This window comes from Microcaecilia unicolor, chromosome 10 (assembly GCF_901765095.1).
Source record: "Microcaecilia unicolor chromosome 10, aMicUni1.1, whole genome shotgun sequence".
NCBI lineage: Eukaryota > Metazoa > Chordata > Amphibia > Gymnophiona > Siphonopidae > Microcaecilia > Microcaecilia unicolor.
Window position 1 is genome coordinate 1,684,692 of NC_044040.1, and position 27,653 is coordinate 1,712,344.

General features: G+C 44.6%; 1 protein-coding gene across 1 annotated transcript in view; it reads right to left on the reverse strand.

Moving 5' to 3' along the window:
• Nucleotides 1–27,653, reverse strand: part of PCLO (piccolo presynaptic cytomatrix protein) — a 371,777-nt gene that overhangs the window by 36,630 nt on the left and 307,494 nt on the right. The window contains exons 17-22 of the mRNA XM_030216678.1: nt 25,764–25,790; nt 18,960–19,053; nt 18,272–18,343; nt 10,958–11,138; nt 7,883–8,077; nt 2,696–2,834 (exon numbers count right to left, since the gene is read on the reverse strand). Coding sequence (XP_030072538.1) covers nt 2,696–2,834; nt 7,883–8,077; nt 10,958–11,138; nt 18,272–18,343; nt 18,960–19,053; nt 25,764–25,790 — 708 coding nt within the window. The remainder of the gene's footprint in view (nt 1–2,695; nt 2,835–7,882; nt 8,078–10,957; nt 11,139–18,271; nt 18,344–18,959; nt 19,054–25,763; nt 25,791–27,653) is intronic.

A 27,653-nucleotide genomic window follows, 5' to 3' on the forward strand; every position in this document is an offset into this window, starting at 1 on the left:
TATAGTAGCATATAGAGAGAATTAATCCCAATGAGGCTGGTAAGTCTCCGGGGATGGGACTACAGCTTCTAGTGAGCAATACAGAGTAGGATATGGGTATGGGACCTAAAGTGACTGTCTGGGTTAAAAACTGGTTAAATGGGAGAAGACAGTGGTGAATGGAGCTTGCTCTGAGGAAAGGGATGTTATCAGTGGTGTACAGCAGGGACTGGTTCTCGGCCCGGCTCTTTTTAACATCTTTGTGAGTGATACTGTGGAAGGGCTGTCTGATAAGGTTTGTCTCTTTGTGGATGATACCAAGCTCTAATAGGGTGGACACCCCAGAGAGTGTGGATGGCATGAAAAAGGATCTAGCAATGCTTGAAGAATGGTCCCATAACTGGCAACTAAGATTTAATGCTAAGAAATGCAGGGTCATGCAGTTGGGTTACAAGAATCCAAGGGCATGCTACAATGTAGGGGTTGAAGTGCTTCTGTGTAAGAAAGAAGAACAGGACTTGGGGGTGATTGTGTCTGATGACCTTAAGGTGGCCAAACAGGTAGAAAAGACGATGATGAAATCCAGAAGGATGCTTGGGTGCATAAAGAGAGGGATTACCTGCAGGAAAAAAAGAGGTGATAGTGCCCTTGTATAAGTCTCTGGTGAGGCCCCATTTAGAGTACTGCGTGCAATTCTGGAGACCGCACTTATGGAAAGATATAAACAGGATGGAGTTGGTCCAGAGGGCGGCTACTAAATTGGTAAGCAGTCTCGATCATAAAACATATAGTGATAGGCTCATGAACCTTAACATGTATACACTGCAGGAGAGGCGGGAGAAAGGAGATATGATAGAGACGTTTAAATACCTCAGTGGCATTAATGTACAGGAGGAGAGTGTTTTTCAAATGAAGGAAAACTCTGGAATGAGAGGGCATAGGATGAAGTTAAGCGGGAATAGGCTTAGGAGGAATCTAAGAAAATACTCTTTCACAGAAAGGGTGGTGGATGCGTGGCATGGCCTCCTGGTGGAGGTTGTGGAGATGAAGAGCGTGGGATAGGCACATGGGATCCCTTAGGAAAAGGAGGAGTTAGTGGGTACTGAGGAAGGGTAGATTTGATGGGCCATTTGGCCCTTATCTGCTGTCATGTTTCTATATTTCTGTGTTTCTAATCGGGCATTACCGCGCACTGCCCGGTTAGCACTGGGTTAGTGCTGGAGCCCTTGTCACCACCTCAATGGGTGGTGGTAAGGGCTCCTCATTGCCTGCTCACACAGTATGAGTTATCTCACCATGTTTACATTTTGGAAATGTAAACATAAAGAGCCTGCAATGACTGGGCACAATCAATTCTTCTTCGGGGGGGAGGGAACAATAGAGGTTGAGAGAGTGATCTCTCCTAATCCCCCCTGTTGAACTCTGCCCAAAATTACAAAACCTACCTGTACTGGGAGCAGCTGTAAACCCTAAGGTTGATCATACTGATCACAGATGAGTATCCCCTTCTGAAATGGGTCCTAAACTAGAACCACACAAACCACATCCCCCTGCAATATGCACATTTACACAAGTAAATACTGTTTTTTCAATCTTCTATGTACCTGTGCAAATAAGCATGGTTTAAATTGTGTTTGAAACAGATGAACCTTATTCGACCACAACATCACCTTGTATTTGTTTCTCTACCGGACTTGGTGAACGCCTTTATGGTACTACGTAAGCTACATTGAGCCTGCAAATAGGTGGGAAAACGTGGGATAAAAATGTACCAAATAAATAAATAGAGTGTGGTTAAATTTCACTGCTCTTCATGTGTACTTCAGCCTCAAATCTCACCCCAACTGAAAACCCAAAGCTTTGGCCACTTAATGACATATTTAGCCTAAAATTCTGCACATAAGTGTCACCAATTGCAAATGAAGCAATTTTGCAGTCAGGCCCCATATCGGTGCATTAAAAGATCCAGGTTACCACGTTGGTTTCTATGAAGGTCTGTGTATTTTTTTTCTGACACACCAGTATCCACACATAGTGCTAGATTCTATATATGGAGCCTGAAAATTCCATGCGGAAAAAAATACGCCAAGGCAAATTCTCTAACGTACGCCTAAATTTTATAGAATAGGCTTAAATTTCCACACGGTATACAGAATATGCCGAGCGCCTCTCCACAAGACCATATTTAGTCACAGCCATTTACACCAAGTTTTACTTAATTAGTTAACTAGCTAATCAGCAAGTTTGACTTGGTGTAAATCCAGATGTCTGAATTAGGGGCAGAGCGGGTGTAGCCTATAACAACGTGGCATAGATTTTAGAAATGCCCACACCCCGCCTTTCGCCATGCCCCCTTTTCAACTATGCAACTTAAAATTTATGTGCACCGCGTTACAGAATATGCTTAGCGACTTGTGCGCATAAATCTTAATGCCAATTAGTGCTGATAATTGCTTAACATTTAATTGACAATGCTGATTAGCTAGTTAACTAATTAAGTTACACATATTCAGTGCCTAACTTTAGGTGACCTGTAGGGAAATACCCCCACTGAACTCAGTTTTCTCGGTACTTAGAGGATACTACTACTACTTATTATTTCTATAGCACTACTAGACGTATCTTTGAGCATGATATATTCAAATAATGCAAATTTACTTCATAGGGCAGGAAAGTATATTTAAGATCTTCTGTTTATGTTCAAGGAGAGCCTTACATTTTTGGAACAGCAAACATTGCATTGTCCCCCATGGTGCTGCTCCCCTCACTATCCATACTGTAGCCACTACCAAAACTGCTGGCAGATGAGGTGGTTGAGACGGTGGATTCTGCAGCTCGGTGCATCGTAGGTCTTGCTGTACAGAGGAAAAAATGTGTCACCAAAACCTTTGTATGAATTGAACCAGTTCTGACATCGTTACATCTCATTTTAACAAGCCTGCTGCAGATCTACTGAACTCTGAATAAAAGAGAGCATTTCATTATTCAAGACAGAAGTAAAGCTAGAATCTGATTGGTAACTTGACTGGTGTAGATCGAGTAGAAGTAAATTGATTTTCTCCTCGTTTCAAAAGTACAAAGACTAGGGGACACTCAAGGAAGTTACATGGAAATACTTTTAAAACAAATAATAGTTAAGCTCTGGAAACTCTTTGCCGGAGGAGGTGGTAACAGTGGTTAGCATATCTGGGTTTAAAAAAGGTTTGGACAAATTCCTGGAGGAAAAGTCCATAGTCTGCTATTGAGACAGACAAGGGAAGCAACTGCTGGCCCTGGGATTTATAGTATGGAGTGTTGCCACGATTTGGGTTTCTGCCAGGTACTTGTCACCTACACTGGTGACAAAAGTAGTACCCTGGGGATCATATGAGACTTCCCCACTTTATATATATATATAAGAGAATCGATATATATTAACATACTCTGAAGACTACACATTTACCAACAAGATTCTAGAAGCTCCCACTACTATCTCTACCGGTTTGTGTATCATATATCCTAGAAATAAGCAGTGGATTTTTCCCAAGTCCATTTTAACAATGGCTTATGGACTTTTCTTTTAAGAAATTAGCCAAACTTTTTTAAACCCTGCAAAGCTAACTGCTTCTACCACATTCTCTGGCAACAAATTCCAGAGTTCAATTACACATTGAGTAACAAAATATTCTCTCCAATGTACTACTTAGTAGCTTCATTGCATGCCCCCTAGTCCTTTTATTTTTGGAATGAGTAAACAAGTGGTTCATATCATAAGTACATAAGTATTGAAACACTGGGACAGACCAAAGGTCCATCAAGCCTAATATCCTGTTTCCAACAGTGGCCAATCCAGGTCACAAATACCTGGCAAGATTCCAGAAAAGCTCTATACATTTTTTGATGCTTATCCCAGAAATAAGCAGTGGACTTTCCCAAGTCAATTTAATAATGGCCTATTGACTTTTCCTTTAGGAAGCCGTCCAGAGTCTTTTTAAACGACACTAAGCTAACCGTCTTTACCACATTCTCTGGCAACGAATTCCAGAGTTTAATTACACGTTGAGTGAAGACAAATTTTCTCCAATTTGTATTAAATTTACTACTTTGTAGCTTCATTCCACGCCCCCTAGTCTTAGTATTTTTGGAAAGAGTAAACTCCATTTAATATTTTATAGATCTTTAGCCTTTCCTCAAAGGGAAGTTGTCCCATCCCCTTTATCATTGTCGTTATCCTTCTCTGTACCTTGTCTTCTGCTGCTATATCTTTTTTGAAATGTGGTGACCAGAATTGCACTTACTATTCAAAGTGTGGTTGCACCTTATTTTTCACTTTTATACACCCATTCCAGTCATCACAGATTCCCTAACTGGCTCTGTGAGTTGGAGATAAAAACTAGTCCAAACCCACTTTTGGTGGTGTTCTTTTGCCAGTAGTGGTTGGCGCAGTCTTGGCATCCACTTTCTCTCCCTTTCTAAAGCTCAAGTGTCACTCAAACCTCACAGGACAAGATAATTAAACTGGCGTTTCTTGTATCATAGCATAAAAATGTACAGGCGTTTTGGGTTAGACACCGCAGCTGCACAAAACCCATGGTATTGGAATTAGCAGAACAATTAGCAGATGAAATCTGTGCTGATGTGAAGGGGCATTTTGATATGACATCTAAATTTCAATTTTGAACATTTTGATGAAAACGTCCAAAAACCAAGTGGCGAACATATCGACTCTTGGTAGCATGGAATGCTGCTACTACTTGAAATTCTGAATGGAATCTTGTTATTCTTTAGAATTCTAGAATCTTGCTACTCTTTGGGGTTCTACATGGGATGTTGCTACTATTTGGGTTTCTGCCAGGTACTTGTGACCTGGATTGGCCACTGTTGGAAACAGGATGCTGGGCTTGATGGACCTTTGCTCTGTCCCAATATGGCAGCACTTATGTACTTGGGATTCTGAATGGAATCTTGCTACTCTTTGGGGTTCTACATGGAATGTTGTTACACTTTGAAATTCTGCATGGAATCTTGTTATTCTTTAGGATTCTAGAATCTTGCTACTCTTTGGGGTTCTACATGGGATGTTGCTACTATTTGGGTTTCTGCCAGGTACTTGTGACCTGGATTGGCCACTGTTGGAAACAGGATACTGGGCTAGATGGACCATTGGTCTGACCCGGTAATGCTATCCCTAAGTTCTTCTGTAAGCTTTGGATTTTTGGCAACAAAAATGTCCATCTGTTGCTTTCTTCTGCTTTTTGGATGTTTTCTGTTTAAAAAATGAGCCCCTTAATGTGTTAATTTAACAGCCCTCACATTTTCCAGATGGCAAACAAACCATGTCTTGATCCTCTATAAAAGCCATGCCATAAAATAGATAATCAAATGGAACGTATGTCAGATAGAATAAAATCCAAGAGGGCAATCACTCAATGTGTTTTTTTTTCTATCTGACTGGAATGAGTACATCGGGCAATGAAGTGACCTGTTGCTTCAGCTTTTTCGTTTTTTTATTCTGGTTCTTGCGTTTTCAGTATGATACATGGAGGCTCATTTTCAAAGCACTTAGGGGCCCTTTAACAGAGCGACATTAAGTCCAATTCGGGCTTACCGCTCGCTCGTTTGGGACTACCGTCGGCACAACGCAGCTGCCGGCGGTAGACCCGCCCCGAGCGTGTGCCATTTCCAGGGGAAAAAGAAAATCTTGGGAAATGGCTTGCATGGAGGTAACCCGGCAGCAATCGGGTATCACCGCGCACTACCCGGTTAACGCCAGGTTAGAGTGGGAGCCCTTATCGCCACCTCAATGGGTGGAGGTATGGGGTCCCTGTCGCATGGCCATGCGGTAAGAGTTGTCTTATTGCATAGCCATGTGTGTCAGGGATGGTAATCCCTGATTCCCTCCAGTGGTCATCTGGTCATTTAGGGCACTTTTTTGGAACTTGTTCGTGAAAAAAAAGGGTCCAAAAAAAGTGACCTAAATTCTCGCTAAAAATGGCCATTTTTTCGATTATCGGCCGAAGGCGCCCATCTCTGCTCGGCCGATAAACACGCCCCAGTACCGCCTTCACCACACCTCCAACATGCCCCCGTCAACTTTGTTCGTTCCCACAACAGAGTGCAGTTGCAGGCGCCTAAAATCAGCTTTCGATTATACCGATTTGGGCGCCTTTGCGAATGGGCACCCATCTCCAGATTTGGGTCGAAATATGGGCGCCCATCACTTTCGAAAATAAGGCCACATGTGTGCTAGAGGCTTCTATACCCGCTGCGATAAAAAGGGCCCTGGTGCATGGGAAAAGTGGCCCCCACCACCAGCGCAGGACCCTTTTCCCCACAGCTTGGTAAAAGGGCCCCTTAGTAACTAATGGAACTTTGTAAGTCTACGTGCTTTGAAAATGAGCATAATTTGTTTCTGTTTATTGACTGCTTGATCTACTGCTTTAGCTACAAGATGGTCAAAGCAGTGTATAATAAGAATATTAAAATCACAAATGTTTAACACACACACACACACACACACACACACACACAAACTAAACATATATCAAAAGGTAAAGGAGTAAGGGATAGTACAGGGAGCACAACATCGTCTCTTAGAGGCAATAATGACATATGATACTAAACTTTGTTCTTATGAGGGAATGAAATTATTCAAAATAGGCAAACAATGGAAAACAATCCCTTAGATATTCTGCGCTATTTAACCGGCCAGAACAGCTGATGACCAGTTAAATAGCCCTTAACTGTCTACCCCCCCCCCCCCCAGCTGAATATCCCCAGCTAGTGGCCAACAGATTGCCAGTTATATTGCCCGATATAACCTGCTATCCACCTATTTTGAAATCCGGTTTAGCGGCCATATTTGGCTGCGTGAAAAAGTGAGATATCTTTGGCCGGTTTAAAGATAGCCAGCTGAGGGGTCCTTTACTAAGGTGCGCCGAAAAGTGGCCTGTGCTGGTGTATTGGACGCGCTCAGGTCCATTTTTCAGTGCACCTGCAAAAAAAGGCCTTTTTGTTGGCCAAAAATGGATGTGTGGCAAAATAAAAATTGGCACGTGTCCATTTTGGGCCTCAGACCTTACCGCCACCCATTGACTTAGCAGTAAGGTCTCACGCATTAACCAGGCGGTAATCGTCAGCACACGTACACTGCCGGTTAGTGCCATACGGTAGAAAATAGAAAAATATTTTCTGCCGCTCATATCAGACACGCATAAAAAATGGAATTACCACCCGGGGCTCGCAATAGTGGTAGTTCCAAATTGATGCACGTTGGACCACGCAGGCGCCTATGCATCTTAGTAAAAGGGCCCCTAAGTCTGAATATTGACTTAGCCAGATATCTTTAAACTGCACAAAACAAACCGGATATTCAATGCTGGTCACTGGAAACTGCCTGGAATTGAATACCTGAGGTGAGCACCAACCACAGGTGTTAGCCAGTCTAACTCCTGCGGTCTGAATAACGGCCCCAATATGTTCTATATAAAATCCATCTGGATTCGATATTTTTGGTTGCAGGTTTAACAGAAAATGTTGCCATGTGTTGTAGCTTTATCATCATAACTTATTGATGTCACTTTAAGAGTAATGCTTAGAAAAATAATCTCAAGGACTAATTCTTCACAGGACTGAGACTTTCAGAAACAATGTAATGACAGATGTGATAGTCTAGGACAACATGACATGTAGAATTCTATTACAACATGTGACTGACAGGACTCGGTTATGGAGAAACAGCCAGTTGCATTGCAGTCTACATACAGGATACGTAAACCTTCTAAGAGGGTGATGCTCACCTGCATCACTCTCTACAGTGTTCAAACAAAGCAAAGAACATTGAACAGAATGAAAAGAAAGCAAGGACAGGAGCTAATGAAAGTGGGAATAGGGAGCGGTGGAGGAACTTATTTCTCTCTTGTACTTGGTTGAAGACGAAGTTGTTGGACGGCTGCTTCAGCAGCAGCGATGGCTGCCCCGGCATCTTCCAGATGCGTCTGAGTGACACTGGTTTTGCTTTGGCTACGTGAGGGTCCATGAGAGCGAAGGTGACCTTCAGAGGATGACTTCGAGCTACCAGGACTGCTATGAGATTTTTCAATGGTGGGTACCTGCATGTCTGATAAATGAAAGATGAAATAAGCATTACGGGAATTTACATGACATCTTCCCCATGACTCACACTTGTCCTCCCCATCAACACTTCTAATCGTTCTTTTGAGAGGAAAGCAGACAATATTGCTCTTTTGACATCACCCTGCTTTCTATCCTGGCAATGCCGGATGCTCTCCAGTAGTTCAAATACAACGGGGTTAGTAACGTAGGACTTGTATCATCACTATGATTAGGGACCACCAACCTGGCTTTTGTTGCAATCTAACAATTGAAACAGATGCATCGCTATTTTTTCTCTATCACATCCGTAGACGAATGCTTATTTTTCTTATTGTCTGAGTGACAATTTTTTTTGTTCTCAAAATTTACATTTTGAAATTTTACATAATAAATATTGGTTTGTCAGCACCAAGCTGTTTCCTCTGTTGATAGGTTCTTGTACCGTATCATTATGACACTAATAGGCAATTAGATATACTCTAGGACAGCTTAATTTGCAACAGAGGAATATGTGAAAGTCAGTTTGCCATACAGTGTCTAGGTAGACCGAGTTGGTACTTTTCAACAGGCTCGCTGAACATGGAACATCTTTGAAAACACCTATAAGACCACAGGAAATATGTATGTATTTGGTGGCACTCACAATAGGCGAAGACTATGACAAAGAAACACATTCAAAAAAGAACTGCATCACACGTAGGGTTACCATATGTCTGGATTTACCCGGACATGTCCTCTTTTTGAGGACATGTCCGGGCAACCGGGCGGGTTTTGCCAATCTGCCCGTTTGTCCGGATTTCTGGACAAATGGGCAGGCTGGTGGGCGGACAAACGGGCAGATTGCTAGCCTCCCCTCCCCTTACTTACTACTGCCCTGGTGGTCTAGTGACCTCTTCTGCCTTCGGGGCAGGAAAGAGCCCCCTTCTTCCTGCCCGGAGCACTGCCCTGCATGCATTCTTCCTGTTGCTGATCTCGGCACCGATTCAAAATGGCCGCCGAGTGTTGAAGTGACCTCGCGAGACTTCAACTCTCGGCGGCCATTTTGAATCAGCGCCGAGATCAGCAACAGGAAGGATGCATGCAGGGCAGCGCTCCGGGCAGGAAAGAGGGGGCTCTTTCCTGCCCCGAAGAGGTCACTAGACCACCAGGGCAGTAGTAAGGTAAGGGGAGGGGGGTGATGGGGTGTGTGACAGGGGGGAGGGGAAAATGTGACGGGGCGGAGCGAGGGCATGAAAGGGGGAGGGGTGGATGTGAAAGAGGGGTGGGGTGTGAAAGGGGGCAGGGCTTGCGTCCTCCTTTTTGGGGGACAAAATATGGTAACCCTAATCACACAGGGATCTGTACATGGAAAAGCTGGCATTTGCATGTAACACATTTCATGAAAGTGGATGTCCAGAAAGGGTCATGGATTCGATATATCACTTTTCTGTGGGTAGAGCCAAAATGGTTTACATATATTATATGCCGGTACACAATGGAAGTGTTGTACCTGGGGCAATGGAGGGTTAAGTGAGTTGCCCAGGGTCACAAGGAGCTGTAGTGGGAATTGAACCCAGTTCACCAGGCTCTCAGCTCACTCTACTAACTACTACTATTTAGCATTTCTATAGCGCCACAAATCGTACGCAGTGCTTCACAAACATAGAAGAAAGACATTCCCTGCTCAAAGAGCTTACAATCTAGTAGACAAAAAAATATTCTAGTAAGATGTGTAAATAAAAAACTTAAAGCAAGACGGTCAATATATTGTATATGGATTTTCAGAAGACACTTGGCAACATGAAAGACTCCTCTGGAAAATTTATGATGAAGCCACACATTTCGTTTTCATAAAATGAAAAATGGGTTTATAAGGGACGAACAGAAGATGAGGCCTAAACTACAAAATTTAAAATATAAGGGAAAGAGGAAAATTAATTAGTCTAAACCACAAAAGTGTGTGTGTGTGGGGGGGAGGGGTGGTCTATAAGAAAGTAGACAAGACACTAATATCTCTGAAACCCAAACATCTCAATGTAAAAATAAGTTAAAAATTAGGAGAAAGCTTTGGTAAAAAGTAAGCTTTAAGTAAGGCTTTAAACCTTACAGATGATTTTTCTAAATGTAAGTAAAGAGTGAGTTGCAAAGAGAGGGTGAAATATAAGGTAGGATGAGCGCGAGAGGAGGAAATGAGAAAGCAGTAAAGAAATTGTGGCATATTGTAATTAAGAATTTGAAAAGTAAAAAAAAAAAATCATCTTAAATTCAGTACGATAATTAACAGGAAGCCAATACTCATTTTTGTGTAAAGGAGTGACACTGAAATTAGAAACCCCAGTTATCATTTTGAAAATGATGGATTTGATACTGAGGTATCCCATACAAAACTGAATTACCGTAATCAATACATGATAAAACTAATGAGTGAATCAGTAAACGGAAGAAAGAACTGCCATAAAAGGAAAGTGCCCCAGCAAATTTGACTTAAGGGATAAAAAGAGTTTTTAACCACCATTGATAGAGGGGAAGAAAAAGCTAATTGATTATTCCCAAAATATGAAGCTCTTCATGAAGCGAAACTGTAGTACCTTGCGTTTTCAGAAGAGTTGGGAGAGGAAGGAACCTTTCTTGCAGATTTGGGTTTAGCTCAGGCCTTTTCAGTAACAGCTCAAAGACATTTACATTCAGGTATGTTTCTGTCTCTGGAGGGCTTGCATTGTACCTGGGGCAATGGAGGATTATTTAATTTTCCAAGATCCCATGAAAGAGTAACGGGATTTTGAGCCAGGCTTCCTTGGTTCACTATCTGCTGTGCTAACCATTAGGCTACTCTTCCACTCCAGGGGCTGAAAGATTTTATCTGCCCAATGCTGCAGCAAAGAGAAACTGATGCCCATCTTTATACCTTTGGAAGGGTCTGGGAAGATGCCATGACTTCTGCTTTTGATGACTGATGGCTTTGGAGGTTGTTGGCCGCTCTGTCCTGAGTGAGACTTTCCATGGTCAATGCTGTCACTCTGTTCTTTCAAAGGATACCACCGAGGAGCATTGTCAAGTTGAGAAGTGTTAGATAAATCAAGCAGCACCTGCAAAGAAAAATGGATAAATATCTTCTACCACACATCACTTAATTATCTTTACGTTAGTTAATTCTTTATATGTCACTTTTAGGAAGCAAAAAGGTCAAAAGCAGTTGACAATCAAAAGCAAAAGGATGGAGGAATAGGAAGGATCAACAATCACACAGTAGAAGGGCAAAATAAGCCAAACTATACATAGATGAAAGGTCCAAGCTGCCCACCCTGCCACTAAGTGCCAAATACCTACTTAAAGTAACAGGACAGAGAGAGTTCCCCGTATTTAAGGAAGGAAACCATTTCAGAGATAAGGGTGCCAAAAACAAAAAAATCTGAATGCTGAGTTGATTCATAGTGAGCCATGGAGGAGGCACTAACCCCCGGATTCTATATAGTGCACTTAGATTTAGGCGCCAAAATCGGCGTGGATTCTATAACACGGTGCGTAACTTAATTGGCTTAACAGGCTAATGAGAGCTGATAGCAGCACTTAACAAGCACTAATGAACACTAATTGGCACTGATTACAAATTAGGTGCACAACTCACTAAGCATATTCTGGAATGATGTGTGCCAAACTTCTAATGCGTGGAGGCAAAAAGGGGAGTGGTTATGGGTGGGGAAATGGGCATTTCATGGGGAGTTCCAAAATGTAGGCACCTAGTTATAGAATATAGCCCAGTGCACCTAAATACCTACCTACCATATTTGGCGTTCACCATTACGGTATTTTGTAAGCCACATTGAGCCTGCTAATAAGTGGGAAAATGCGGGATACAAATGTTGTAAAATAAATAAATAAATAGATAGATAAATCTACGCGCTGAGATTTACACCAGTTTTTCATTGGCATAAATGGATGCGAGCAGATATCGGCACTGAAATATCAACTAAGCATATTTTATAATTAGCGGCTAAATCTAGGTGCCGATTAGAATATGATTAGTGCCGATTTTTTAGGTACCATCGTATATAATAATTCTCACCTCCAACGTTCTGTGCCTGGGACTGTGGCTCCCTAGGTTGGAGGTGGTCTGCTAGGCAGACATGCACTGACGTCACTGACCTCATGACAGCTGATTCCAAGGCAAGGGGAGGAGTAGGTACTCCTCCCCTTGCCTTGGAATCAGCTGTCACCCCCCGCGCTACGGCCCCCTCAATCCCCCCCTCCGAGAACCCATCGCTCCCCCCAGACCACCAAAAACCGCCCCCCCCATCGCCGTTGTGTACTACCTGTGCTGACGGGGGACCCAAACCCCCGACAGCCGAAGTGTTGTTGTGCCCTTCTCGTTCCTTCGCGTCCTCAACTGCTTTCTGTCACGGGGATGACCAAAGTTAACGAGGGCGTGTCGGCAGCGGAGCAAAGGCGGGACGGGGACGTGGTTAAGAGATGGGCGTCCTCGGCCGATAATGGAAAAAAGAAGGGCGTCCCTGACGAGCATTGTTCTACAATTTGCCTAAGAAATAAACCCCCAGACTGAGCCACTGTGGTCAGTGATGATTTTTTAAAAATGCCAGCAAGATATTCAGTGCTGGTATCTGGATTTTGACCAGTACAGAATGTCTGAAAAGTGCTGGACAGTTGTGTTACATGACTAGCTATCCAAAACCATTTGGACACCTTTTTTGCAGTGGTGTTCCTAGCTTGTTGGCCACCTGGGGTGGGCTGCCACTGCGCCAGCCTGACTTGTCACTCCCCCCCAGTGCACCACACTCCCCGAAGCACATAACACCCATGACCTTTCCTCCTAGCAAGGGGCTACATGGAGCAAACGTGTAGCCATCAGCTCTGCTGCTCCTCTGCCTGGAAACAGGAAGTAACATCAGGGGGGCAGGGGACTGACAGAGCCGACAGCCACACACCTGCTCCGTGCATCCCTTTGCTGCCTGCACCCGAGGCGGACCGCTCCACCCTTGGTACCCTACTGCCTTTTTTATATCATAGTTATGTGGTCAGAAGTCTGAATATTGCTGATAACCATTTAGCCTCTGACTTCATCCATGGACCGACCTGGTGCACTATTAAGATGCAGGAAAGATTTAGCAGAACTAACCAGTCAGTACCACTGGAAAACCCTCTCACTTTGAATATCCTTCTACTGAATCCCAGTTATTACATACTAAGCATCACATTATTCAAAAATCAAGCATTCTGAAAAGGCAGCAACTAAGCAAATGTTTCTGTGAGTAATGCGAATGAAAAGCGTGACTGGTTATATTCAGTGTGCCTACAGGCTGACCTACATATGCAGAAAGGATTCGTAATGCCTAACAGTGACTTTAGGCGGGTGGAGGAGGAGGAGGTGGAAGAATTTGGTGCAGAGCTGTGGATAATTCGTAGGCAGTTCTGGGTGACCTCATCACTTCTCACACTGACAGCAAGAACTCTTTTTGTACTATTTCTGGATCACTTCTTAAATACAAGTGAGATGACATTTAGACCTCAGCAACAGTCTGAATAACGTTACGCTCTTGTGACTGGTGAAAGCTTTTAGTGGCACAAATGCAGAAGAGGAAAATGGGCTGCTGATTACATCTAATCTAATCTGACATTTGTAACACACTTAGGCTAGATTCTATATATGGCGCCTTTAAAAAATCAGCATCGAAAAAGATACACCTAGGCGTATTCCATAAACTACGCCCAAAGTTAGGCATGGTTATAAAATATACCTGAGATAAAAGTGGGAAGACGACCAAGGATTCCAAAGACTGAAAGGATGTATAATAATAAAGATGTTTATTGAGGTGTAAAGACTTGACACAACGTCGTGTTTCGGCCGTTAGGCCTGCATCAGGAGTCTTACTGCAGCATTCCATTACAAGCGCTGTGTCCGAGGAGACAACGAAGCACGCTCACCTTCACAACAGTCTTTCTAAAGACCTCCCCTCCCTTTGTTGAGGATTTGCCTTCATCAAATAGTTCTCAACGGCATTTGGCATTAAGACTCCTGATGCAGGCCTAACGGCCGAAACACGATGTTGTGTCGAGTCTTTACACCTCAATAAACATCTTTATTATTATACATCCTTTCAGTCTTTGGAATCCTTGGTCGTCCTCCCACTTTTATCTCATTTTTTGTTGTTGTCCGTGGGGCGTCTAGAGTTCTCCGCCTTCTGGCGGATTTTTTTTCTCTATAAAATATACCTAGCACCTGTCCACACGACTAAATTTAGTAAAACTTAGGGCCCTGTTTACTAAGGTGCGCTAGCATTTTTAGCGCGTGCTAAAAACAAGTGTGTACTAACCGTGTAGACGCCCATTGGATTATTATGGGCGTCTACACGGTTAGAGCGTGCTAAAAACACTAGCTCGGCTTAGTAAACAGCACTAACGCTAACTAACCATTGGTGAAATGTTTTCCGAATAAACAGTTTCAAACTTTTGTGAAAAGAAATATAGAAGAATGTTGTTTAATAACTAGTGGAAGATTAATAAAAAAATAGAACTGTTTGCTATGAAAATGAACTTTCTAATCTCTCTCTCTCTCTCTCTCTCTCTCTCTATATATATATATATATATATATATAAACACACACACACACGTACATATATATATATATATATATATATATATATATATATATATATATATATATATATATGTATTCGTTAAACCAAAGAGACTTTTCACGTTATATTTCTTGGCCCTGTGATGTATCAGGAGTCAGATTTTCTGTTTATAAAGCACTTATTTTCAGTTTTACACCTTTGTCCAGCTGTGTTATTGTGCATGCTCACCATCAATCCTCCCTCACGGTATCACACAGGGCATACAAATCACAGTTCAGTTCTATTTGGAAAAGAAATGGCTGACGGGAGATATGATTGAGGGCTTCAAAATCCTGACTGGTGTAGAACGAGTAGAAGTGAATCAATTTTTTACTCTTTCAAAAAGTACCAAGACTAGGGTACATTCAATGAAGTTACAAGGCAATACTTTTAAAACAAATAGAAGGAGATATTTTTTCACTCTATGGATAGTTAAGCTCTGGAACTCGTTGCTGGAGGATGTAGTAACAGCGGTTAGCATATCTGGATTGAAAAAAAGGTTTGGACAAGTTCCTGGAGGAAAAGTCCATAGTCTGTTATTGAGTCAGACACGTGGAAGCCACTGCTTGCCCTGGGATTGGTAGCATGGAATCTTTTTACTCTGGGATTCCGGAATGCTGTTACTCTTTGGGATTCTGGATTTTACTACTATTTGGGTTTCTGCCGGGTACTTCTGACCTGGTTGGCCACTGTTGGAAACAGGATACTGGGATAGATGGACCATTGGTCTGACCCAATATGGCTATTTTTATGTTCTTATCTCCTCTGGTACTTATCAATCTCCTCTATTTGTTGCCAGGTATCAGCATGTGGTAATCTCCGTACTGGTTCCCTTCAGTGAATTAATCCCCTGAAAGTGTGTGGAATTACTCCCATCCACCTGTCTGCTTGTCCCCATTTGCATGCAGGCAGAGCTGTGGAACCCATCCCCCTCCTGCAAAATATAACAAAGTTCAGCACATTTCTATGTAGCTTTTACCAAGGTAAGCAACTGACAGTTCACATTAGAAAACATAAACCTGTTTCTGTTTTTTTTTTAAGCCCTTTACCAGGATTTCTTATCTTTCCTTATTCTCATTAAAAACCCAGAGGGGTTCACTGTGAATGAAAAATGTTCTAAACAATCTGTTAATCTGTTAAGTGAAAAGGTATCATCAACCATGTTGAAAGCAGCCGAAAAATCAAACTGTAATATGATCACCTGAGAGATAGCAGAGAGTAAGGTCTTAACTGTAGAAACTATTGTAAGCAGTAGGGTCTCAGTACTATACTATGAAGTGCTCGAAAACCATGTTGAGATGAATGTAATATATCTACATCCAACTTCTGCCTCAGCTCCCAGCCAGTGGCGTAGCAAGGGGGGGGGGGCCCAGGTGTCTGCTCGGGAGGGGGTGCTCCCTGCCAGCTCCCCCCCCTCAGCGAATCGACACCCCTCTCCACCTTTAAAAAGAATACCGGGAGTCGCGCCTGCCCTGCACGTACAAGAAATGTGCACCGTCGGCTCTTCCCTCGCTCTGTCCCGCCCTCCGCTGACGCAACTTCCTATTTCCGCAAGGGCGGGACAGAGCGAGAGAAGAGCCAAGGGTGCACATTTCTTGTACGTGCAGGGCAGGCGCGACTCCCGGTATTCTTTTTAAAGGTTGGGTGCGGGAGCTGGTTGTCGGGGGGGAGAGGGGGGGTGTCATCGTGTTGCACCCGGTGGGGGGGGGGGTGCAACAGCGAACCGCCCCGCCCCGGGTGGCAGCCCCCCCTGCTACGCCACTGCTCCCAGCCACCTCTAAAAAAGTGCACAAAAACTGGCTGAAGGCCGCATATGGGCCATTTTAATGTTGCGGCTGTAGCCGAGGGTTAAGTCCAAAGCCCATATACAGTGGATAACCAAAGCTGGCCTCCAAAGGGCCATAGGATATTGGGCTTAAATTGTTCAGATGTAGCAGAGGGAAGCAGGACAGTGACTCTACATATGTTTGTACCATTTTTGGCAAGTTTAAGTAAGTCTGTACTAAAAATACAAAAAATATTTAAGCAACAAAATAGTCTTTAACAAAAAAAAACCATCTTAAAACTTCACATCTGCTAATTTACCAGTCAATATTCAGTCAGTGGTGGTTATTGTTTTTTTTTTTTTTTTTTAGTGTTGACGCCCGCTGGCTAAATTAGACTTGGATTTTCAATGCCAGGCCATGTCTGGGTACTACTGAACATCTGGCTAGGACCACATGTGCTGACCACTGGCATTATGTGAGTGCTGGCCAGTATTCAGTCAGGACCTGCATAAGACACTTATGTGGGTCCCAGATGAATATAGGCTGGAACATGCATAAGGTGATCTGTCTAGTCCTCTCCAACCCTCCCCCTCAAGATCATAGGGCCCTACCCAAAACCCACCAACAAGATCATATATTTCTCCTGACCCAACAAGACTCTGGCCCCTTCTCAGACTCCTCCTCAAGAAAAGCACCCCTCCTGGACCCCCATCCCCAAGAGATGCCCCCCTCCTGGACCCTTCCATGTTCCTTCACCTTCGTAAAGCTCACCCATGTCCCTGTAGGCTCCCTTAGACCTACCTTAGTACTCCTACATATGTCATATATGAGGAGAAAATGGCATAAATGACCTTTAGCAGTGGTCTCATGGCACTATTGCTAGAGACTAAACTACAGTGTAGTAAATTTAAAACAAATCGGAGAAAATTTTTCTTCACCCAACGTGTAATTAAACTCTGGAATTCATTGCCGGAAAATGTGGTGAAGGCGGTTAGCTTAGCAGAGTTTAAAAAGGGGTTGGACGGTTTCCTAAAGGACAAGTCCATAAACCGCTACTAAACGGACTTGGAAAACTCCAAAATTCCAGGAATAACATGTATAGAATGTTTGTACGTTTGGGAAGCTTGCCAGGTGCCCTTGGCCTGGATTGGCCGCTGTCGTGGACAGGATGCTGGGCTCGATGGACCCTTGGTCTTTTCCCAGTATGGCATTACTTATGTACTTATGACCCTCTTCCACATAAGGGATGGGGATTGGGTTGTGAGGGCATCTGCTTAGAGGACCTCAGGGGGTCATTGTTGCCAGGCAAGTTGGGTGGGGGGGGGGGGGGTTCTCTTTCCAGGAGAGTAGGCACCTGGAGATGTTCAGATTTGGGTGGTGGGGGATTGGATGCCTTGCAGGAATGCATCTGAGGCCAGGAGGGATGATTGGGGGAGGGAGGTGGAGTATTGATTCCAGTGAGGGGTGACTGGAGAGGAACTGGTGCTGCAGGAGCAGAGGGACTAGAGAGTAGGAGTAGTGTTTTCTCCACATGCAGTTGTTAGGAAAATCACCTTGTCTGCTAGACCTGGGGACCCTTCCGCAGGCAGTCCTTCATCTGTTTCATAAGAGATTCTGTGTAAAATACTGTGGGACTTCTCCACATCCCAACCTGAATCCCCCTCTCCGCATCCTTTTAAAAATAAGGCTGAAAGTGATTATTATTCCAGGACGTCTCCTATTGTTTTAATTTGTTTCCCCAGAAAATTCAATGCATATGAATTACAACATCTGCTGGTGAATTGCATATTTGTTTCTTAGCAGAGAAAACAATTAATACTTACCTCACCAAGAAAGTCATTTGAAGAGAATCTATCGTAGTCCCACACAGTCACTTCCAGGGTTTTCTTCTTTAGCTAGGAGTAAAAAGCACAATTAGCCTGAACGTCTTTCATACATTTCTTCTCACATTCACAGAACTGGATAATTTATGCATTCTACGTGCCTGCTTTGTGTGTTTTTTTTCACCATGGCAGCCAAGCCACTTCTACCACTGCATCAACCTTGATTTTAGAAAATTAATTTGGCCTTGCTTCACACTCTGATTGTGCTCAGTCATGTTTTTGCAGGTCTCGAATTTTCTACTTAGACACAGAGCAGTAACCGGTAAGATTTACTGTTCCACAGCTGATATAATGCAGCAGACATTTTCCCCAATATATTTCCCCAATATATAACTGTACATATTCTGTACCTACAGCTCAGTTTTAAAGAGGAAAAATCCCCTTCCCCAGTACAGCCACAGATTGTACGGGTGCAAACTGCTCACTGTGACTTACACACAGGAAGTTAAAGACAAATTCCCCGCGTGTCCTCTGACACGGTGGCCCTGGGCCTACCTTCATCATGGCCCACCCCCTTTCCCTTCCTGAATATGCCGTCTCCAAAATGAAGGGGTGTGTCAAGCATTCATTTAGACCTGGAGACAAGACAAGTGAATCATTCTATTCAACTCGTAACCAAATTACCTACCTGCTCCATGGAAATACTTTTATAAATGACCGTCTGGTTCCACTCCGGATTTAAGCTTTTCTGCACATGTTTGGTTCTTCGCTTGTACTCGGCACTAAATCAAGTCAGGAAGGGAAAGATTAGATTATTTTATGGGCCATTTGATGCCAAATGAAAAACAAAGCCATGAAGAAATGTTGCTGGAAGGCAGACGTGTGATGGTGAATGCTTTCAATGCCTTGCAAGAGGATGGGCAGTCGTTTAAAAAGAATATTGGTTGTGGTTAACAGTGTCCACTTTTCTTAAGGCATATGCTCTAAGCACACATGCTGGACACTCTTTCCCATGGGGTGCACATGTATGAACTAGCCTAGGACTACTCTACCTTTATGGAACCAGCAGTGACGATCCTAGGACGGCTGCCACCCGGGGCGGATCACCGATGCACCCCCCCCCCCCCCCCCGCGGGTGCAGCATGACACCCCCCCCCCCCCCCCGGTGCTGGGAGCAGCCGCGCGGCTCTCAGCTCCGCTGGCTCCCCGCTCCCTCTGCCCTGGAACAGGAAGTAACCTGTTCCGGAGCAGAGGGAGCAGGGAACCAACGGAGCCGTCAGGCGCGCGGCTGCTCTCTGCACCCCTCCAGCGGCGTGCACCCGGGGCGGACCGCCCCCACCGCCCTGCCCTTGGTACGCCGCTGAGTACCAGTCAGGGGCGTATCTGGACTCCGGCGGTAGGGGGGGCCAGAGCCAGAGGGAGGGGGCACATTTTAGCGCCCCCCCCGCCCCCCCCGCCGCCGCCGCCGCCGCCGAGCCCCCACCGCCACCAATAACTTAGTCTCTCCACCCCCCTCCCGCCGCCAACCCTCCCCCGCTGCCGTTCTTACTTTTGCTGGCGGGGGACCCCAACCCCCGCCAGCCGAGGTCTGCTTCCACCTGCCGCTGCCTTCAAACCTTCTTCTTCAGCCGGCGGGGGACCCCAAACCCCCGCCAGCCGCCCCGCGCTGTTTAAAATTCATCTTCGGCCTCCGTGGCCGTGCTGCTGGGATAGGCGGCGCTGTTGAAATCCACTTCGGAGTCTGACGTCGCAGCACGTACAACGTACAACGACGTCAGACTCCGAAGTGGATTTCAACAGCGCCGCCTATCCCAGCAGCACGGCCACGGAGGCCGAAGATGAATTATAAACAGCGCGGGGCGGCTGGCGGGGGTTTGGGGTCCCCCGCCGGCTGAAGAAGAAGTTGTGAAGGCAGCGGCAGGTGGAAGCAGACCTCGGCTGGCGGGGGTTGGGGTCCCCCGCCAGCAAAAGTAAGAACGGCAGCGGGGGAGGGTTGATGGCGGTAGGGGGGGCCAGGGCAAAATCTGCGGGGGCCCAGGCCCCTGAGGCCCCACGCAGATACGCCCCTGGTACCAGTACTCATACAAGGTCCATCTCGCTGTATTCTCTAGAAAATTCTAGGCTGTCTCTGCAAACAAACAGGCCCTCACCATACATTTAGCTTACATTATTTTGGGAGTCCCTTTATTAAAGATTAGTCTGTGTTAGCGGGCATTAGCGTGTGTTAAATGCTGCCTGTCCTTATACCTCTGGTTAATTGGCACTTGGGGGGTTCCTTTATAAAGAGGAGCTTACTACTCACTAATCCGGAACTACCGCTGACCACAGGTGGGAGTTCTGGCTGGAGCGTGCACCATTTTTGGCTCTCTGGAAATTTTCTTTTCTCTACCACGGCACTAACCTGGTGGTAATCAAGTATCACCGCACTCTGCCTGGTTACTGCTGGGTTACCGCAGGAGCCCTTACCAATGGTTGGCGGTAAGTGCTAGTCACTAACCGTCTGTATCACGTGATATATCCGGTTAGCCATGGATATTCAAGGCCAAACCAGCTATGTTGAACGGTCAAAATAGGCCACTTAAATAGCAGCTGTATCTTGGACCGCTAAAATGTGAATCAGCATAGGCGGTTAACTCTTTAGTGGCCAAAATAAACCTGGATATTCAATGCTAGTCGCCGGATATGGCCCTGGCATCGAAAATCCGGGTTTAACAGCGGCGGCACAGAGCAAGGGGTCGTTTTACAGAGTAGTACGCCCAATGCGGGTTTACCACTCGCTAATCTGGAGTTACCGCCGGCCCAACGTCGGTGCTGGTGCTAGTTTCAGCCCCAGCGCATGCCATTACCTGTGCTGGGGCAAATAGGGCTATAATTTTTAGCACAGCGCTAACTCAGCAGTAATCTGGCCAGGTTAGGGCCGGAGGCTTTAAGTGCTCCTTCTTACATGGCGACAAGGTAAGAGCCAGTGACATAGCTACGTGGGGCCTGGGGGGCCGGGGCCCCATAGATTTGCCCCTGGACCTCCCTGCCGATGACCCACCCAACCCCCCTCCCGCCGCCAACCTGCCGTTGCCTACCTTTGCTGGCTGGGGACCCCAACCCCCGCCAGCCGAGGACGTCAGAAACAGAATGAAGCCTTTTACGATTAGAAGAGGACCTCAACTGGCAGGGGTTGGGGCCCCCAGCCAGCAAAGGTAGGCGACAGTGGGTTGGTGGTGGGGGTGGGGTCGGTGGCGGGGGGGGGGGGGGGGGCAAAGGCGGCAATATAGGGGGGGGGGTGCTAAAATATGCCCCCTCACCTCGGGCTCTGGAACCCCCCTCCCGCCGAAGTCTAGCTACGCCCCTGGTAAGAGCAATCTTACCACATGGCCATGGCTATTTTCAGACTTTTTTACCCGCTACAGTAGAAAGGGCCGCAGCACGTGGAAAAAATGGCCCTCGATGCTAGTGCAGGGCTTACCACAGCTTGTTAAAAGAACCCCCAAACATGCTGCCCTCTGCCAGTTGAATATAGGGCCCTGTATGTGTTCCTGTATATTTTATAAACTTACATGTGAATGGAGCAACTCCACCTCCAGTCTGCCCAAATCACGCCTTAGGAACACCCTTCATGCAGTTCATGCAAAAGGAGTCATGTTCTTTCTGTGTGCCTGTACTTTACATGCATGTGCGGCCATAGAATTATGTAAAAGTCCATTTTCTGTGTTTAAAAGAGGAAACAGCTTTCTACCATTACACCAAAAGTTGTGTCTAGTCACTGATATATTTACAGGATCACTGGGCCTGATATTCAGTGGCATTTTACTGTGTACAAGCAGATCCTAAACCAGATAAATGCTGCTTACCAAGACCATAGCTGCTTTATCCGGAAAATGGAATTCTCTTGACACCCCGGCATTATCCGGGTCTGGAGCCAGAGCCAAAGGGGCACTGGAAGCATTCAGGTATTGCTGTACCGAGTTAATTATCTGGTTACGTGAGGGCAGCTCTTGTACTGTCATATTATCCGGACAGTTATCTGGGTCCTGACAGTTCTCAGATAACTTCCACTAAGATGTGGATCACTGACGTCGGGGTGCTGGTGAGCTTTGAATATTCAGTTACAGATTTAAACACTGCAGCCGGTATTTAAATCCAAGGCTATTTATGGTATATAAATCTCAGGGGATCATTTTATAAAGACAGCCACTAGTAGACAAATTCTCTCATGCAAATCCAACTTGCTTGCAAAAACGTACAAATGTGTTTACGGACTTTCTGAATCTACAGAAGTATTTTAGGGGTCATTTTACTAAGCCGCGTAAGTATCTACGCGCGGCCAATGTGAGCCAAAATGGTGTTACCGCCCGGCTACTGCATGGCTCTTGCGGTAATTTCATTTTTGGCGTGCATCTGAAAAAATGTTTTTTTTTAATTTTCTGACGCGCGTAGGTCATTACCGCCCAGTTACTGCGTGAAACTTTACCGCTAGGTCAACGGCTGGCAGTAAGGTCTCAGACCCCAAATGGATGCGCTGCAATTTTCATTTTGCCGCATGTCCATTTTCGTCAAAAATTTTAAAAAGGCATTTTTTCATAGGTCTGCTGAAAAATGATTCTGCGAGCACCCAAAACACACGTCTACACTACCGCAGGCCATTTTCAGCGTGCCTTTGTAAAAGGCAGGGCGTAGCCAGACAGCAGATTTTGGGTGGGCCTAGGCAAGAAGTGGGTGAGCACCAAGTGTTCTCCCCCCACACACCAAAATAATATCTCAGCTGGTGGAAAAATGCTTCTTTCTACCTTGGCAGTCTGCAGCAGGCATGCACTGAAAACTGAGCATGCGCAGGTGCCAGTATTGTGGAGAGCAGCGTTTTCGTTACCATCAGAGGGAAGTTTTCAGCTGGCAGAGCTTGTTATCCCCACCAGATACTGCCAAACGTGTTGGGTGGGCCTGAGCCCTAAGTGGGTGGTCCCCAGCCCATCCAGGCCCACCTGTGGCTACGCTACTGGTAAAAGGGCCCCTTAGAAAATAATTATTTATAATACATCTCCACCTCTTCTCCATTGAACATCCCAAAAATGTGGGCACACAGATGACCGGCAATAACTGCTGCATTTTTGGGGCCCCTTTTACTAAAGGGTGGTAGGGCTACCGCGCAGGTAGTGTGTGGCAAAACAGCACCACTGCAGGTGCTGAGGTGTCTTGTGGTATTGCTGTGATCAGCATGCACCAATCCCTGCGCCAGAAAATAGAAATAATTTTCTAGCGCAGGGGCAGGGCGTAGGCATTGCATGGCCTTTGCCACATGGAACCCGATTACCACAGAGTTAGTGCGTGAGCCCCTACCACCAACTAAATACGTGGCAGTAAGGGCTCAGGCGGGAATGGCCGTGCACCAATTGTGAAATTAGCACACTGCCATTACTAACATTTTTCTACTGCACTAGAAAGTGGCCAGGGCACATAGCAAATTCAGGCGTGCTAACTGCAGCGCTGGCCACTTTCTAACGTGGCTCGGTAAAAGGATCCCTTTTAAAAGATCTGAAATAAAAATAGTTTCACTGGAAATGAACAGAGCAGGTGAAGGGGACCTTTTGCCAACCTGTGCTAAGCACTAATTCACACTTATTGTGGGAAAATTGGCCTAACGCAGGATGCAGTAAAGTGTGTTGCCATTTGCGTGCAGGAACCGCACAGTATTTATTCATTTTTCTTATCTTTTTGGGAGGAGGGGGCATGTCAGGGGTGGAGGATGGGTGTAGCGCACTGACATAATGCTGAGTTGACTTGGGAGCTCTTAGGAGGTGGAAGGGATCCTACATTTATATTTTTCAGGCCAGAAAATGAAATAATTCAAAAAGGCTGAATTTATGGCTACTCTTCAAATGATCTTAGAGCGTATGAAAGTCCTCCATTAGGACGTGCTAAGCCCATTTACTCCTGCAGTTCAGTCAAAGGGGCCAAGATGTGGATCGTTCCTGAAGCTCCAGTACAAGAAAGGATCCTCCTTTACTAAATGACACCGACTCAGGGCTTTATGGTGCTGGAAACTAGTGTTTGCCCTGGAACTAGTGGATCTTACCCCAACCCTGAACATAGTCCTAACAGACATTTGCTTCAGTTGAGTGCTTGACAAATTTGCTGTGCATGCAAATCACGTGTATTCACATATCCTGCTAATTAACAAGTCTACAATCGATTTGCATGCACAAAATTTTCAATGTGCATTGTTAAAACACATGTGTAAAAATAAAACAAGACAAGACACATGGAAATTTGGAAAAATAAGCTATTTTTTTGGTAGTGTTCATCCTGAACAACAATCATGGTTAGTGCTTTTCTGGGAGCTTCCAGATTGTTCTGCAGTTGCAAAACACGAGAAAGCTTTCAGTCTCATTTTATATATGAACATATGACAGGACAGTGATTTCCTCAATGGAAACTGAAAGAAGAATATTCAAAGCTATTTCCCTTGAGAAATAGATATTTGCTGGGGAAATGGCCTGACTGAAATCTCCTTCCCTCAAATACTGCTAAAAGTATGCAAACGCTTAGCAGAGGGTAAACTCGGCGCCCCCATGTGGAGAAACAGCAGGGGGCAGTTCCATAACAGGATGCTTAGAATTAAGCATCCAAAGGGTGAACAGTAGAAGCCCTAATGCCTTAAAGGAAAAACATTTATGCAAGCAATGGACACATAATGTTTACGCCCAGGATGTAGAATTACCCCTGATGTGTACTTTCTATTTCCAAAAATATACTTGCTATTTTGATAGACAATGCTCTTTTAAAACTGCATCTTCTTTATCCTGAGGATTTGAATTTCATCATTTTTTCCATAATTTATAATTACACTTCGACCCCTGAGGCAGGCGCTGTTGATGCCGAAACACTGCCCAAGTCGGGTCATTCATTAATAAAGGACTCCTGTTGACTCCGTCTTGAAGGCCCAGTTGTGCTCTTTTTGTTTGTAAGGGAAATGACAGGACATGAGCATTTTTCAGATGTACATCTCTAGCCCGTAGGATGTTCTGTGGTAGTCATTATCATACAATGAAACTAGGACTTTGAGCTGTTGAGAGCAGGAATCCACAAGTTAATTGGAGTCAGTGCAGTTGTTTTCTCATATGGGATCACATGTCAGCTAATTGGGGATTTGAAACACTCCCTTTCTTTTTACTGATTTTCTACTGCAAGCACTGACTCTCAGTGGCAGTTGTGATTTCAGTTTGCCTTCCCTAGTATGAGTATAGAAACAGAGCTGAGGACACTGTACCTTCAAGCTAGATTTCTGCTGGGAAATGATGGGACCAGATGGACTATTTAAAACCACCCTATTAAGTTAGATTTCCAGGTAAAAGAAGAAAGCAAAACCAGTAGCAGAACTACAACTTGGATGTTACACACACCAGAGATATTCAGAAAGAAAAAAAACAGAACATCACATTTAATCACACACGTACAGAAGCTCGAATTTCAAAGAATAAAATGAAAAGATGGGCAACTGTACCTTGCATTCTGGACAACCATGACTTGGCTGCAAAAACCCAGGGATGAGACAGTGCATTGAACAGAGACGTGAAAGGAGAGGAAGCAGCAGAGAAAAAAAAAAAAAAAAAAAACAGGGGGAGACAGAGACAGAAGACCCAACATGTGAATAATCAACAAACAAGTCAAGTTAGAACTGCAGCGTCTGGTACAATAGACATTAACGGGAAAAAAAGCAGAGATATGAGACTAATCCGTACTGCAGGTTCAAAATCGCAGTCAGAGAGTAGAAACAGCATCAACTGAGACATCTTTTTGATGACTCATTGGCTGTGATCATAAAACCCACCTCCAAAAATCAATGGTGAGGAGATTTGAGATTTATATAACATTCGTCTAGGATTGGCCTATATCTAGAGTGAACAATTCACCTGTCTGAGAGGAAAAACACTTCCCCGCATGCAAGCAATGCTAGACTTAGTTTGACCGTTGTCCACATCCTTTCATTCTGCAAATGTTTCCATGCATTTATTATTACGTTAAATTACTTTTTCAATATCCCTCTTTTTGGTTTACATTAGCTTGATTTTCTTAAAAGAACATTGTGCATGCCACACCCACGAGCAAAATTGTTAACCTCCGCAAAACATGGGATCAAAATGTTGTTAAACTGGGTCAGGCTGGGTAGATGGTTTCTGGCAAGTTGGGGGATAAACTAACGACAGGGTGACAACCAGAAGATCAGAACGTTAAGATGTGTTAAGCTTGATCAGATCAACTCATCACACCTAATGTCCTGTATCCAAAAGTGACCAAGTCAGGTGACTGGGAAATATCCCTATTCTCTTTTACACCTTTACCTCTTGCTTAACTATTTATTTAATCCATCTTACTGTAGAAACGTTTTTACTTCCCAACGACCTATGAGAGTAAGTTGTACAGTGTGAGTGGAACTCACTATCTCAACATTTCTTTTCATTGCTTCAGACCTGTTGTCTCATAACTTTATGGGGAGTTCGCCTAGTTCTTGTATTTTGAGATCTAGACTTTGATTCACCCAAATTTGTTTTGGCTCCTGGTGGTTAAATAGCAGGAAGCATTGACAATTTGACAAATAGAAAATGTTGTGAAATAAAGAAGAAAGAGTGTGTTAAAGCCTGAACAAAGATATTTAAGGCATTTCCAAGTCATCACAGAAGTCACATTAATCTCTTTCAAATCAGTAAGTTACCCCAATTTATACACAACACCTTTCAATCTCCCTCCAGCCTGACCGTGACTCTCCGTGAAAAAAAGCACTTCCTGACATTATTCCTGAGTCAGCCCCCCTGCATCCTCAATTCATGTCCTCTAGTTCTACTACCTTTGTTTGAAGATTAATACCTTTCAAATACAGCTGCAATAGTTCTGCCTAGATTGATATAAGCAGAGACCCCCTAGACTGGATTTTCTGAAGTTAAGATTCATATCTGTTGTGCTGTGCCGTGGGCCTTTGTGTTATGTCTTGTGAGAAGCCTCCCTTAAGTTTACGTGTTGTCCGTTGTGAAATGGATGTGAAAGTCACAGATTTTTATCCACCCCTTTGCCTGAATGCAAAAGCATAAACAGGTCAAGGGTATTCAGCCCATGGCGGTCAGTGTCTTTTTAAACACTGACAGCTGTGGGTAGAATTAGCCTCAGATATTCAGAGCTGGGCCATGTCTGGGAACTTCTTCCCTTGGTTCATTAATCTCATCCCATGGCTTTTCCTACCATCTCTATGCTGATGACTCCCAAATCTACCTTTCTACCCCTGATATCTCACTTTGCATCCAAACCAAAGTTTCAGTGTGCTTGTCTGACATTGCTGTCTGGATGTCTCAACGCCACCTGAAATTAAACATGACCAAAACCGAGCTTCTCATTTCCCCCC